Below are 15,548 nucleotides of genomic sequence, written 5' to 3'. Positions count from 1 at the left end.
GGGTTTCAAATGATTGATGTTTTCAGAATCCATGCTGGTTGGCAAGGAGGAGTTCATTCTGTTCAAGATATCTCATTATGATTGAGCTCAGAATACATTCTAAGATTCTACAACAAACTAATGTCAGTGACCCTGCAGTTTGGAAAGATTATCCAGAATAATGATTACATATTGTGACTTACCACACTTTCTAGTTGAAATGTGGAAATAACATTTCAAAACAATGATGCATTCTGGAGCATAAATGACAGTATGTATCCAAACACAAATATCACAAACTGAATATAACTTCCTATATTTTCTTTGCAGAAATCATGACAACAGTCCATGAATTTGACAGAGGCAGGATTTTGGTGTATTATCGTTCTGTGACATTGCTGCTCATGTTGATCAGCATCCCACAATTATCATGTGAATATGGAGTCATTTGCTTCAGGACAGCCATACCCAGTGCCCTGCAAAGTCTCAGTGGCTAGCCAAAGAAGACAGGCATATTGTTCATTTGGCTGTGTAGAATCATACACACATGTCACATACAATGACTCATGGAAAAGTCTTGACTGTGGCAAGAAAAGTACACAAACACACAATGTAATGTCATCTTTAGCACTGCTTACTGTTAGCACGGCAACTGTTATTGCTGCTTCCATTGTTGTGGCAGTAGAGGGAGATGTTCCAGAAGGGATCCATCTAATAATGGGCACAAGGCTGACACCACGTCATCTTTTCAGACAAGTCCTGGTTCTGCATACAGCACCACAATGGATGTACCTGTGTGGAGGCTCTGCAACATTCGCAGAAGAGCTTCTGTGAAATTTGGAAGGTAGGAGACAAGGTACTGGCAGAATTGAAGCTGTGGGGATGGCTCATGAGTCATGCTTGGATAGCTCAGATGGTAGAGCAGTTGCCTGCAAAAGGCAAAGGTCTCGAGTTCGAGTCTTGGTCCAGCACACCATGTTAATCTGCCAGGAAGTTTCAGATCAGTGCACACTCCACTGGAGAGTGAAAATTTCAATCTAGCAGCCCATATATATTTCTAATGTGTTAACAAACATTGCTGCACACCATCTTCAGGGTCTCTGTGATGTTATCTTTCAACAAGATAATGCAAGACCATATGTTGCCTGTGCTGTCCAGAATTACCTCAATAAGGAGGTGTTTGTCTGTTTACCCTGGCTAACATGTTCTCCAAATTCTCACCCAATAAAACGTCTGACCATGGGCTCTTGAGAGACTGGTATGCCACCACACGCTAGCCGCTGTGATTGATGAACTACTCTGGTGTAGAGTTGATACAGCATTGTATGACATTCTTGTTTGTCACCCAGGCTTAGCTCAATTTGATATCAAATAGGACTGGAGTTACTGTTTCTGCCTAGTTGACAGCTCTCTGTAGCCTCCTAAGTTTCACACCCTGTATACTCCCAAATCACTTACAAATTTAACAATGTATTCTTCCTACTATACTATAAATGCACAATAAGTACAGTTATGTTATTTGATATACATTCTGGTGCTTCACTTCTAATGGCCAGGAATGTACTTGTACATACCTCAACTTGTTCCACAATGCTAAAAACTCTCCTTCTTGACAGAATCTACAGGATACAGTGAGTGAATGCATAAGAAATTATTTGACCTACAGTGATATTACCTCTATGGTGACCAATTTAAATACCTATAAACATCCTGCTTCCAATTCACTACTAGTTCTTCAACACAGAGCTATTAACCAGATAAGAGTGTAGTTTCCATAGACCATATTATAAAGTAAGAGACTAATTGTGTTTTCACTTTAGCCTTCCATGACTCCCTCTATGTCTCGGAAGCAACTTCCAGTCCCTGTCTGATCTCAATTATGCCATCACTAATTACACACTGGCCAATTTCCAACTGTGGTGTAGATTTACACATAGCAGATTCTTCCCACCTTCTCTGCTTAATGGCAGCTTGTCATGTTTCTCTTGGCATTCATTGCATTAACATGTGTGTTGTAAGGCCTTTCTATGTGCATTATTAATGTTTTTTTTCATGAAAAATTACTAAACAGAGGCAATCAAGGCAGAATTGACAGAAACACAAATGGAAAAATAATCATGAGCCCTCATATTTTTCAGATAGCTTTCTTTGTGACACAGTAAATACATGTAGGTTAAGATGTTAAGTTGCTCCAGACAAAGATGAAATGTAAAACACAATATACTGATGATGATGAAGAAAAAAGGAGTCAGCAAGAAAGAGAGGAATTTAACAAGAATATAAAATAACAAAATCCCTAACATAAACACAATCCAGTCACATTAATGTGACCACTGCCTATGTTCAATGTGAACATACAATAATGCAATTATCACTTACAGAGAGCAGGTGGCAGCACTATAGTGAAGCATATATAAGGTGTGCCTAGGGGGGAAAGAGGTATGCAGAAAACAATGCAGTTGTTTCCAGAATGAGATTTTCACTCTGCAGTGGAGTGTGCGCTGATATGAAACTTCCTGGCAGATTAAAACTGTGTGCCAGACCGAGACTCGAACTCGGGACCTTTGCCTTTCTCGTGCAGCTGTTCTACCATTTGTTCTATATAGTTCGTTACGTTTGGTCTGGGCGGATGTCACAAGAAACAGACTGATCTAGACATCCAAAAGGGCATGATATTGGCCTTCCGTAAGTGGCAATGGTGTATGATGGCTGTGGAGATATATACAGGTGAATAGATGTGTGACTTCTGAGCAACTGATCATCCAGATGAATCAAGGGGATACCGACCAGAGTCTGTTCAGTGAATGTTGCTGTGTATGGACCTCCATAGCAGGAGCCAGATTTATGCATCTACGCTGACTGCTGTTCATCAGCGACAAAGGCTGGAATTTGCATGCCAATACAACAACTGGACATCCAGTGAATGGTGACAGGTTGTCTTTTCAAATAAATCACCTTTTATGCTCCATCGGACCCAATGGTTGTTGACGTGTTCAGCCCTACAGCAGCTGTAGTAAGGGTCGAGACCTGAGGAGGGAGTGTTATGATCTGGGGAATGTTTTTGTGATATTCCCTGGGTAATCTTGTCATTCAGGAAGGGACAATGGATCAACACAAGTATGCATCTATCCTTGGGGACCATGTCCACCCCTCACATGCAGTTTATTTCTGCCCAGCACAATGGCATGTATCAGCAGGACAATTCAATGTGTCACACAGCTTACAGTGTATGTGCATGGTTCAAAGAGCACCAGGATGAGTTTACCATACACATCAAACTCCCCCGATTTAAACCCAAATGAGAGTTTGTGGATGAACCTTGATCCAGCTGTTTGCACCACAGATCCACAACTGAGAAACCTAGAACAGCTGTCTATGTCACTGGAGTCGGCATAGCTCCACATCACTGTCAATACCTTCCATAACCTCACTGACTCTCTTCCTGCTGGTCTGTGCTGCAAAAGATGGTTATTTCAGCTTTTGACATGCACTCACATAAATGAGACTGTACCATATATACATATACACACAAACTCATTCGTAAGAGCATGGACCAGATTAACAGTATTATCACTGCTGATATTGGAGTCACTTCATTATTGTTGTTGCTTTGAGGCTATCAGTGTGGGAAGTGACACTCTTGACATTTATCTGCTCTTAATTTTCACCAGCTGTTCCTCCTCAGCTTCTTCTCAGGACCTCTCCACAGCTTTCCATTACTTCTTATGATTACTTTTATCCTCCGCTTTTTCATTGTCGCAGTTCCCTATTTTTGAAAAGTTATTAAGTGTTCTACACTTTCTATTGCTTTTGTTTGATTGTGTCTTTTCTTTGTCTCATCCTCTTTGTTTGTGCATTTATCTTCTATTTTCGTTAGCCATTTATGGATTATTATTTTCCTATGTGTTAACTAACAGCAGCTTACTGCTGATAGACTCTCTACTTGCATCCCAGGGGGATATTTCACTTCATATTCTTTGCTCCAGAACACAAGAAAGAAGTCCTTATCCTGGAGAAAATTCTTGATTCGTGTCGTCTGGTTGAACTAATTTTGTTTTACTGTATGTGCCATGTTCTTATCCCCCCCCCCCCTCCCTACCACCCCTTGACTTATTTTATTGGTTACACAATTTACCAAGATAATTCAAAGAATGGGGCACAGTATAGGAGTACACTATGTTGTTAGTTGAGTGTTGGGAACATGACACACAGTATTGTTCATATTGTGTCTAGTAAATTAGTACTGTTCTGTAATAATGTGAGAGGTGTTCAATACTAAACAAGACAAACTGCAGAGGAAACTCAGTACTAATGGATGAAACTTTCTGTAGGCCAAGTTGAGAACTGCTTTTAAAGAAACATTAATAAAGACAACCTCTCTCATTCATCTCAGAATGTTGGATTCCTATAAAATATGTACATCAGAAAAACGGTGTCCGGTGATAAGACTTTTGTTAGCTATAGGTGTGAAACGAGCTGCAAGTTACTCAGTACTGTTGATACAATATGCTGAGAAGTGTTTAATCTGCAGAAATGTATATAAGCAGATTGAACATTTTAAACAATCAGAACAAACATCATTAATATTCAACCAACTATACAACTAAATGAAGTATCAAGCAATAAACTACAAGACTGCATAATGAATTTAATTGTGACGACAAACTTTAAAAAAATATTACACAATTCTAAAATGCTGGAACTAGAAATGTGGATTTAATTGGTCTTGAAAAGCTTAATTGTCACAAAATGTGTGAATTGGGTTCCAGGAGAGTTGATTTATCTCCATAAAGACAGCAGTGTATTCTTCTATTCTAAACTCACACAATAGTTTTTTATGGAAAGCAATAACTTTTTATACCATGTTATTAGTGATTAGTGATTAGATGTGGATTCACTACTCTGAAACTGAACCCAAATGGTAAAGTTTGAATGCAAACATTTGGACACCCTATCTAAGAAAAAACTCTAATCTCAGGCTAATAAAGCCATGTTAATGATCACCAGTGGCTCTCAAGGATCAAATTTTTTTAACTACTTAGAAGAACATGCTATGAAGATGTTTCAACATAAAATGCAAACTGAAATAAGAAGAAAACACTAGGTGCTCAAAAGACATTAGTCCAGTACAAAAAGTATTCTGCGTTCATTCTGACTAGAAAATATGAGACGTGATTGAAAATATTGAATGGGAGTGTTTTGCCATATTTACTTTTCCGAGCCAATCTTGTGCCATCCCCTTTTTACCTGTTCAAAGCATTTTTAAGCTTCATAAAATTTAAATACAAAAGTACAGCTAAACAATGTGTGCAAAATGGACCAAATGCTAGGCATGGGAATTCTTCATAATATAATTTAGAAATTTAAAAGAGATATGGAATAGATCTTGCTGGAGACTTCACTGAAAAGTTATGTAAGCTTAATTTTCACTGAATACTTTTTTCCCCACAAGCATTTGACTTGTTAATTATTGAACTTGTCTTTTATATGTTAGTGAGGTCAACATGTGAGACTGGGCTTATTTGGGAAAGCGTAGCTACAGAACTTGAAGTCAGCAAAAAAATCACATGATGTTTTTGCTGCTGTTAGTGTCACAGTGAGCTGAAACTGAAGGTATGCTGCTTATTGCAAAGGAGATGATAAAACTGAACTGCCAAAAAATAATAAATATCTGTGAAAGAAGAAGTCCCAGTGACAAACTAATGCAGTACAGGATTTTGCTTACTGGTACTGAAGGAGTGTATAAATTTTAATGTAGATACTGGACGTGGTGGGGAGGGGAAGAGAGAGAGAGAGAGAGAGAGAGAGAGAAAGCCAGGAATGTTAAGCATTATGCACTATAGACCAGTGTGATGGACCAGTTTGAAAATCTCTGCCAGGAGCCTTTAAGAATCTGGAATTATGAGTATCTGTTTATCTCCTTTCTGAATGAGCAAAATAAATTAAAATTTTTCTTGTCTGCTTGTCAGTGGCTGTATATCTCAAAGGAAGTACAATTTTGACAGATGCTCCATTTCCATGTCAATCTAGATCTCCCCTGAAGTTAACTGATGAATAGCTTTGCGTAAAGATCTAGATCTCAAATAATATTAGTGAAGCAGTCCCACGTGATGTAAGGTATTTATTTAGTAATATTTACTTGGTGTTGCATTCACAGAATTGAATACCCTCCATCTTCCCATGATCCACATTCTCCAAAGTCAAATAAACTACCATCGTTACAGTATATTCTTTAACGTGAAAAATTTTGCCTTGATCCTTTTTGTGGATGTCAAGTGTCCTCCATTGTGCTAAATGCTTAGTATTTATGGCATTACATGACAGCATATGGCACAATGTGAAGTACAAGAAATCAAAAATATTTTTATTTATTGTCCTCTGAATCAATACTGTACATCACATGCACAGGGTCATGCACAAACATACATTTGATGTTGGACAAAATGGTTCAAATGGCTCTGAGTGCTATGGGACATAACTTCTAAGGTCATCAGTCCCCTAGAACTTAGAACTACTTAAACCTAACTAACCTGAGGACATCGCACACATCCATGCCCGAGGCAGGATTCGAACCCGTGACCGTAGCGGTCGCGCGGTTCCAGACTGCTGTAGCACCTAGAACCGCTCGGCCACCCCCGGCCGGCTGATGTTGGACATTATGATAATTTGCTGGCATGAAGTAATATGCCAAAAGTTTACACAAGCATTAGTTTACATACATATTTTCTGAGAAGTTATGAACACACAAATTACTTAGTTACACATTTATATTTTAGTGCTGTATTCTTCTCACACATATATACAACAGTACCTGGTTGGATATTCTTTCTGCACTTAATTTGCTTAGTAGCATATGATATAGATGCAAGATTTTTGCACATACTTGCATTAATGTTTTACTCTTTACAAAATTCTTTGGTGCAATTTGTTTCATGTTTCTTTCCATCCATGTGGAGCAGAAATTCACTTGCACTGTAGAAACAATGATCAAGTAGGAGTGATTTTAATTTTTTGTTAAATACAGTCAGGGACTTACTGTTTTTATTCCTAATGGCAGGCTGTTGTATATTTTAATGCCTTTGTTGAAGGGAGAGTTTTTAAAGGCAGAGATGTGCATTTCTTTAACATGGAGTTTCATTTTCTGCCTAGTGCCATAGTCATGGACATTTACATTTTTATTAAATTTTGTAATATTACTTTTTACAAATTTGCATAGTTCTAGTATACACAGACTGCCAAGGGGTAGGACGAGCAACTTTTGGAGGAGAGGTCTGCAGCTATCGGTCGGCTTTGCCTTGTTCATTATTATTGTAGCTCTCTTTTGGGTGAGGAGAATGTTTGGACTATGTGTAGAGTCTCCCCAGAATATAATACCATACTGCATTACACTGTGGAACTGTGAATAGTAGGCTGTGTGAACAGTTTCTGGGCTTGTGCAGTATGCGAGGATTTGTAGGGCATAGCACACTTTGTTTAGCTTACTATTAGTTTTATTAATGTGTGTTTGCCATTTTAGATTATCCTGGATCCATATGCCTAGAAATCTTGTTTCTGTACTTGGGGATATTTGGGAACTGTGTAATTTCATATCCGGCATAATTTTATTTGTTCTTAGGTGGAAGTTTAGGTAAGTGGTTTTCTTTGTGTTAACTATGAGCTTGTTTTTCTCAAACCAATCACTAATTAACTGAATATCATAATTTATATATTCCTCAAGCTGACTGGTTAATTGAGATCTGGTCTGAGTGAGGACTCTGAGGAATTTAAATCTTTATCAGTGGGTATAAACATAGTGGATGTTGGTCCCACATCGGCACTTGCTATGAAATAACTTTCACACACGGGTTATTACACAAACTACAATGTCTACAATAATATCATTGGTAATAATATTAAATATGTCATAAATACACACAGTTAGTCCAACTTGTAAACAAATATGATGTACCGTTATTTTATTGCCAAACATAAGTAACATTCTCCTTCTACCCCTTGCCCCTCAACTTCTTGTTGTTGTTGTGGTCTTCAGTCCTGAGACTGGTTTGATGCAGCTCTCCATGCTACCCTATCCTGTGCAAGCTTCTTCATCTCCCAGTACTTACTGCAACCCACATCCTCCTGAATCTGCCTAGTGTATTCATCTCTTGGTCTCCCTCTATGATTTTTACCCTCCACGCTGCCCTCCAATGCTAAATTTGTGAATTTGCGATCCCTTGATGCCTCAGAACATGTCCTACTAACCGGTGCCTCCTTTTTGTCAAGTTGTGCCACATACTCCTCTTGTCCCCAATTCTATTCAATACTTCATCATTAGTTATGTGATCTACCCATCTAATCTTCAGCATTCTTCTGTAGCACCACATTTTGAAAGCTTCTATTCTCTTCTTGTCCAAACTATTTACCTTCCATGTTTCACTTCCATACATGGCTACGCCCCATACAAATACTTTCAGAAACGACTTCCTGACACTTAAATCTATAATTGATGTTAACAAATTTCCCTTCTTCAGAAACGCTTTCCTTGCCATTGCCAGTCTACATTTTATATCTTCTCTACTTCGACCATCATCAGTTATTTTGCTCCCCAAATAGCAAAACTCCTTTACTACTTTAATTGTCTCATTTCCTAATTTAATTCCCTCAACATCACCTGACTTAATTCAACCACATTCCATTATCCTCGTTTTGCTTCTGTTGATGTTCATCTTATATCCTCCTTTCAAGACACTGTCCATTCCGTTCAACTGCTCTTCCAAGTCCTTTGCTGTCTCTGATAGAATTACAATGTCATTGGTGAACCTCAAAGTTTTTATTTCTTCTCCATGGATTTTAATACCTACTCTGAATTTTTATTTTGTTTCCTTTACTGCTTGCTCAATGTACAGATTGAATAGCATTGGGGAGAGGCTACAACCCTGTCTCACTCCCTTCCCAACCACTGCTTCCCTTTCATGCCCCTCGACTCTTATAACTGCCATCTGGTTTCTGTACAAATTGTAAATAGCCTTTTGCTCCCTGTATTTTACCTCTGCCACCTTTAGAATGTGAGAGAGAGTATTCCAGTCAACATTGTCAAAACCTTTCTCTAAGTCTACAAATGCTAGAAACATAGGTTTGCCTTTCCTTAATCTTTCTTCTAAGATAAGTCGTAAGGTCAGTATTGCCTCACGTGTTCCAATATTTCTACGGAATCCAAACTGATCTTCCCCGAGGTCGGCTTCTACCAGTTGTTCCATTCGTCTGTAAATAATTCGCGTTAGTATTTTGCAGCTGTGACTTATTATACTGATAGTTCGGTAATTTTCACATCTGTCAACACCTGCTTTCTTTGGGATTGGAATTATTATATTCTTCTTGAAGTCTGAGGGTATTTCACCTGTCTCATACATCTTGCTCACCAGATGGTAGAGTTTTGTCATGACTGGCTCTCCCAAGGCCGTCAGTAGTTCTAATGGAATGTTGTCTACTCCCGGGGCCTTGTTTCGACTCAGGTCTTTCAGTGCTCTGTGAAACTCTTCACGTAGTATCGTGTCTCCCATTTCATCTTCATCTACATCCTCTTCCATTTTCAGAATATTGTCCTCAAGTACATCGCCCTTGTATAGACCCTCTATATACTCCTTCCACCCTTCTGCTTTCCCTTCTTTGCTTAGAACTGGGTTTCCATCTGAGCTCTTGATATTCGTACAAGTGGTTCTCTTTTCTCCAAAGGTCTCTTTAATTTTCCTGTAGGCAGTATCTGTCTTACCCCTAGTGAGATAAGCCTCTACATCCTTACATTTGTCCTCTAGCCATCCCTGCTTAGCCATTTTGCACTTCCTGTCGATCTCATTTTTGAGACGTCTTTATTCCTGCATTTTTATATTTTCTCCTTTCATCAATTAAGTTCAATATTTTTTCTTTTACCCATGGAGTTCTATTAGCCCTCGTCTTTTTACCTACTTGATTCTCTGCTGCCTTCACTACTTCATCCCTCAGAGCTACCCATTCTTCTTCTACTGCACTTCTTTCCCCCATTCCTGTCAATTGTTCCCTTATGCTCTCCCTGAAACTCTGTACAACCTCTGGTTCTTTCAGTTTACTCAGGTCCCATCTCCTTAAATTCCCAACTTATCAGCCCAAAATTACTTTTTCTGCACTTGAATTCTTATTGCATTCTCTTATTATTAGTTGCAGCACTTAAACTGTGTCATCCACAGTTCTAGACCATATCTTTTTTCAGCTTATCCTCAGAAACAGATTGCAGGATGGAGATCAGAAACGGCAAACTGCAGTTCCCAATACAATATGCACATGAATGTTAGTAACAACTATGGAATTCATAGAGGCTGTGATTCTTTTTGTTTGGCCTTTTCTTTTTATGCAAGAAAACATGTATGTGCTTGGACATTGCAAATAGTAATTTCATGATTTTTCAGAAAAATCAATTACAGATAATACATTTTTATACATAACTCTGCATTCAATTTATGCTCTACAGCAGTGACATTTTCCTACCATATTTATAAGTTATTCAAAACATACTTAGTACAGAAGTCACAATTTGTATGTAACACTGGCAGAAACTTTAATAAACTTCTATAATGAAATTAGAGAAAAGACCTGTTGTCACCAATTATTCAATAAAGTAATAACACTATAATTTTAACTATCTGTAGGTACAAGTAATTTAATTGAGCTCTTGGTGAAGGAATTCTGCTTACTACTATGTATTTCTGATGTTAAACTAATTTATTGACTGCTTAGTCTACAAAAGATTGTCAGTTGCTTTGCTGATCTCCAGTAATGATTTTGCATTGGCAGGTTGAAATAGAAATACTAAAATATGGTGCAAAATCATATGAACACCACTGTGGTGGAGCTATAATATCAGAAAGGCTCATTGTGACTGCTGCCCACTGTCTTCAGAGTTATGATCCAGAACGTTTGCGTGTCACAGTGGGAAAACATCGCCGCAGCCAGCACAATAAATATGAGCAAGTCTTCAGAGTTGACAAGATCCTTCTCCATCCAAAATTTAGAAGAGGTAAATTCTCTAATAATAGAAATTTGTAGCAAAAGTATGCAATTTTTTTCTGCAGAAGCATGAAACCGCTTCCTTGCTTGTAGGTCTAAATGTAACTTTATTATTCATGCAGCTACATGTTAAATAATGGCAGAGTACAAATATTTTGGTCACATAGCCAGAAGGCAAGCAGCAACAGAAGGAACAATCATAGAGGGAAAAGACATGGAGAATGGCCACCATTATGATGGATAGACCAGATTATCAGCCCGACTGCTATTGGCTTACAGCAAGCAAGTCATCATGCCCAAGACAGAATGTTGTAGAAACAGGTTGTCAAGGGGCTTACCACATGATGCCACTACATCCTTGCATATGGTTAGACCAAAGAGGGAGGCAAAAACTTAAACATATGAATGTTGAAAACGTGATTATAATGACACAAAAAGATACATGATGGACATAATTTATATTTTCTTCCAAGATGCAGTTAGTCAAGTGTAAGTTTTTCTTTTTATTCCTTGCACATGATTAACTTCATGTTAATTGTAGTACAACTATTTCAAAGAGTCAAAAGACTTTGACTCTCTCTGTCACTATCACATAAATTTCTTTTTATTGTTATATTAACCAATCTGGAATAGAAGCAAAGCATGGTTGCCTGTTTTTATTTTAAAAAAAAGTGGAGAAGAGGGGAATCTGGATTTAATTGCTGGTTTGTTCATCCAGAAATACATTCCTTCAAAACAACTGTCATCATCAATACAGTCACTTTTAATTGTCAGAACTGGATTGACTCTGATTCCAAGCAATCTTACCACACAGACATTAAAACATGATAAAAAGTATGTTTTAGAACATTTGCAGACAGCTGTAATCATGGTGATATGTGCCTAGTAATCAGAGAGAAGCAAATCTGTAGCTCATGGTCTACTGGTTAGTACCATTACCTCTAGATTGAAGGGTCCCTGATTTGATTCCCAGCCTGGTCAGAGATGTTCTTCACTCATGGACAGGGTGTTTGTGTTGCCGTAACCATTTGATCCCATCACCATCATTGACAGGCAAATCACCAAAGTGGCAGTTAACTGAAAGAGTTGCATCAGGCAGCTGAACAACTTCAGATGAGGCCTCCTGGCCAACAATGCCATACAGTCAGTTCAGAAAGAAGCATATGTATCACTAAAACTCTGAATTGAGTTGGAGGCAAGAAAAATATTGTAATGTTCCTGAAGTAGCCCACAATGCTGTAACTCAATCAATTAGCCAAAAATAAAGTTCTATAATACACAAATCACAACTGTCCAGCATCTGAGACAGATGTATAGGAACACAATCATGAATCTCTATATTGTTGTGAAAAGATAACAGTGAAAATCTGTTACGATTTTAGGTATATGTAGTCTGCTAAAAATTTAAACTACTGTGTTTCAAAAGATATACACAGAAATTAAAAAAGAAAACTCTGAACTATGTTTTTTTATTATTTTCATTTAAATATACTTTGAAGTAGCTGTTAAGCAAATTTTACCATTCAACTGTACTATTCTTACCCGTTAATAGACAGTACTTCACACATCTATGATTGTGTCCAAGTTGCTCACAGCCTCGTTTATATTCTATACACTCTACACTGGACTCATAACAGTGCCTTCATTATATCTTTTTTACTTAATGGCAAAAAACATTCAGCATCAAGTTGAACACAGACACTGCAGAGGATAAAACTGGACTGAACTGAAGTATACCCATGTTCCAGTCTAGAGTTAAGCATTTATTGTTGCCTAGCACTGTTCATCACAAGGCAATCAAAGGAAGATTAAAATTTATCAGGTGCCTTCAGTCAATGGAGATACATGCAAAAACAGTTCTAAAATGAGCCACCTTCAGATGAGGTGCAGACTGAAAATTGCCTTGCATGTTATTTCAATTTTAGAACATATAACTTTGCTTATAATTATATCTAAAAAACAAATGTATTACAATAGCAATATCCATAATAAAAAAGGAAAGGAAGATTATAATTCCAATATTCAATCATCTTGTGACAGCAAAATTTAAAGACAAACATCCACAAGTTTCTGAAGCATATTGTCTGCACCAAACTGCTGTTAAAACAGATATTTAGTGTAACAGAAAATTAAGTTATTAGTTGATTAGTAATGCACTATTGAATGGTTGCCTCTGAAAATGAACATAAGCTAAAAATATCAAATGCTGCAGAAAGAAAAACAATGCTTTAACCCTTTAACTGCTCTGGATGTGCTAACGTGTTCGCCTTTGTACCTGTCCTTGTGTGCTCTGAATGTGTTTATGCACGCCACCAGTCAGTCCTTCTACCTGGTACTCTAGACACGTTCAGAGTACCAGGTAGAAGGACTGGTGGCACGCGTAAGCACGTTCAAAGCACACTGGGACAGGTACAAAGGCGCGGGCTTTAACACATCCAGAGCAGTTAAAGTGATAAATTAGATTGTGTTATGTGTATGGTACCACCATAGTTGATGATACTGAAATAAAATGGCACAAAATTTTACATTACAATACAGAAAATGGATAAAATTCAAGAAGAGAGGATTTGTATGAAACACAGGGCTACTTGTCTTGCAAAACATATTCTATATATAAATTTGACTAAGTAATCATTTTATTGGTAAAAGTCAAGGATGAACACACAGTACTTTTGTTACAGATGGTTACTACAGTCATGATATTGGGTTGTTGAAACTGAAAGCCACGGATGATAAAGGGATCAGTTATAACTCACATGTACGACCCATATGTCTCCCGGCTGCACATACCAGAAATGCTGCAGGGACTTGGTGCACTGTTACAGGATGGGGAGCACAGAAACGTAAGTCTCTGATTTGTTTAATTGTATACCCTGCGTCTCTCTTTAGGAACCCTCAGTTGTCATTTGCCCAGTCTTTTGGCAAATATAAGCAATTTAATTTTTTCAGTGTGTAGATGGAGTCAGACCGAACAAATACTGCATACTGTATGTTTCATGCACCTCCCCTTGTGAGAGGAAAACATAGGTTTGTTTCTTCTTACAACATTTTTTAAACTATTTTTTTTTTTGTGTCAGTGTGCTGGATTGCTCCAAAAGTAACTTAGAGGAATGTAAACGTTAATGGTTTATGTTAACAAGTTTGAAGAATAACCTAGACTTCAGCAGCTGCTGAGAAACAGTGCTATATGGACATAATGGACAGATAGCTTGGTGTGGGCTGTCACATAAGATGGGGCAAGTTTGACAAGGATGACATGGCAAACAATATTTACTGATCTTTCACTGTCTAGTGCAGTTATTCACTGCATTAGAGACTGGACAACAGCAAGCACATCATCACAGTACTGGTACAGTCACATACAGTACCTAATTTCAAGATAGCATGGTGTGTCATTTTCCCTGTGCCTAACACAATAACATCTACTATGATTTTTAATAAAAAAATTTAATAATAGTGTTGGTTAAAAACAGTCTTGGTTGCAATTTTAGTTTTTTATTTTTCAATGACACATTTTGCCTTATTAATAATAATAATAATAAGCCCAATTTAACCCTTATTGTATTGTGCACCAGGTCATGCCAAATGTCAGAATCAGAATTTTGTTATCTCATTACATAAACTCGTAAATCATTGATACAATGCACAGGAAACTCACCGATGGAAGTAACATAATTAAGGTACATATAATTTGTCAAGACAAGAGCCAAAATTAATCTTTATTTACAATCATCAGTAAAAGTTTATAACATTACTCTTCAAAAAAATCTTTATCATCATTTAAAAATTACTGACTGACTTTTCAGTGAACCCAGGTGCATACTATGAAAGTGTTTCAACTTCAATATCTCATAATTACTGAGTCTGGGAGTACAGTTTTAATCTAAGAGATGTTGTCATGAAATGATTCAAAATGGTTTTCTATAAATAATTCTGGATTCTTACATACAAAGATAAACAATTCATAAATATAAATACACAGAATAGTCAAAATATTTAGATCCCTGAACATTGTTAACATTAATTCATAGGCTTAATATTAAACAATGGAAAATCCAGTATGGAATAATGACAATTGTTATGAAAAGGATAGTTGCTACTCACCACAAACAGAGATGCTAAGCCACAGATAGGCACAACAAGAAGACTGTCAAACAAAGCTTCCAGCCACACGTACCTTCATCAGAACTAGACAACACAGGCACTCATACTCATGCAAATGCAACTCACAGTCTCTGGTTTCCAAGGCCAGACAGGAGTAAGAAACAGTGATCATGTGTGTGTGTTGCATTTGTGTGAGTGTAAGTGAGTATGTTGTCTAATTCTGATGAAGACCTGTTTGGCCGAAAGCTTTTTTTGATAGTCTTTGTTGTTGTGCCTATCTGAGACTCACTGTCTCTGCTATATTGTGAGTAGGCTTAACATTATATACATTTATAATAATAGTTTTTGTGTTAATAATATCCTATTTACATTACTTGCATTTCCTCAAAAGATTATTCTATATCTTACAACAGTTTCGGGGTAGCCATGTAAACAACTTTTCCAGTGTC

General features: G+C 37.4%; 1 protein-coding gene across 1 annotated transcript in view; it reads left to right on the top strand.

Moving 5' to 3' along the window:
* The window catches only part of LOC124777686 (mast cell tryptase-like), a 126,501-nt gene that overhangs the window by 98,966 nt on the left and 11,987 nt on the right, over positions 1-15,548 (top strand). The window contains exons 4-5 of the mRNA XM_047253162.1: positions 10,783-11,005; positions 13,677-13,838. Coding sequence (XP_047109118.1) covers positions 10,783-11,005; positions 13,677-13,838 — 385 coding nt within the window. The remainder of the gene's footprint in view (positions 1-10,782; positions 11,006-13,676; positions 13,839-15,548) is intronic.

Source organism: Schistocerca piceifrons, chromosome 2 (genome assembly GCF_021461385.2).
Source record: "Schistocerca piceifrons isolate TAMUIC-IGC-003096 chromosome 2, iqSchPice1.1, whole genome shotgun sequence".
In the NCBI taxonomy this organism is placed as follows: domain Eukaryota; kingdom Metazoa; phylum Arthropoda; class Insecta; order Orthoptera; family Acrididae; genus Schistocerca; species Schistocerca piceifrons.
Note: the sequence above shows the minus strand (reverse complement) of the source record. Positions and strands in the feature narration are given on the sequence as shown.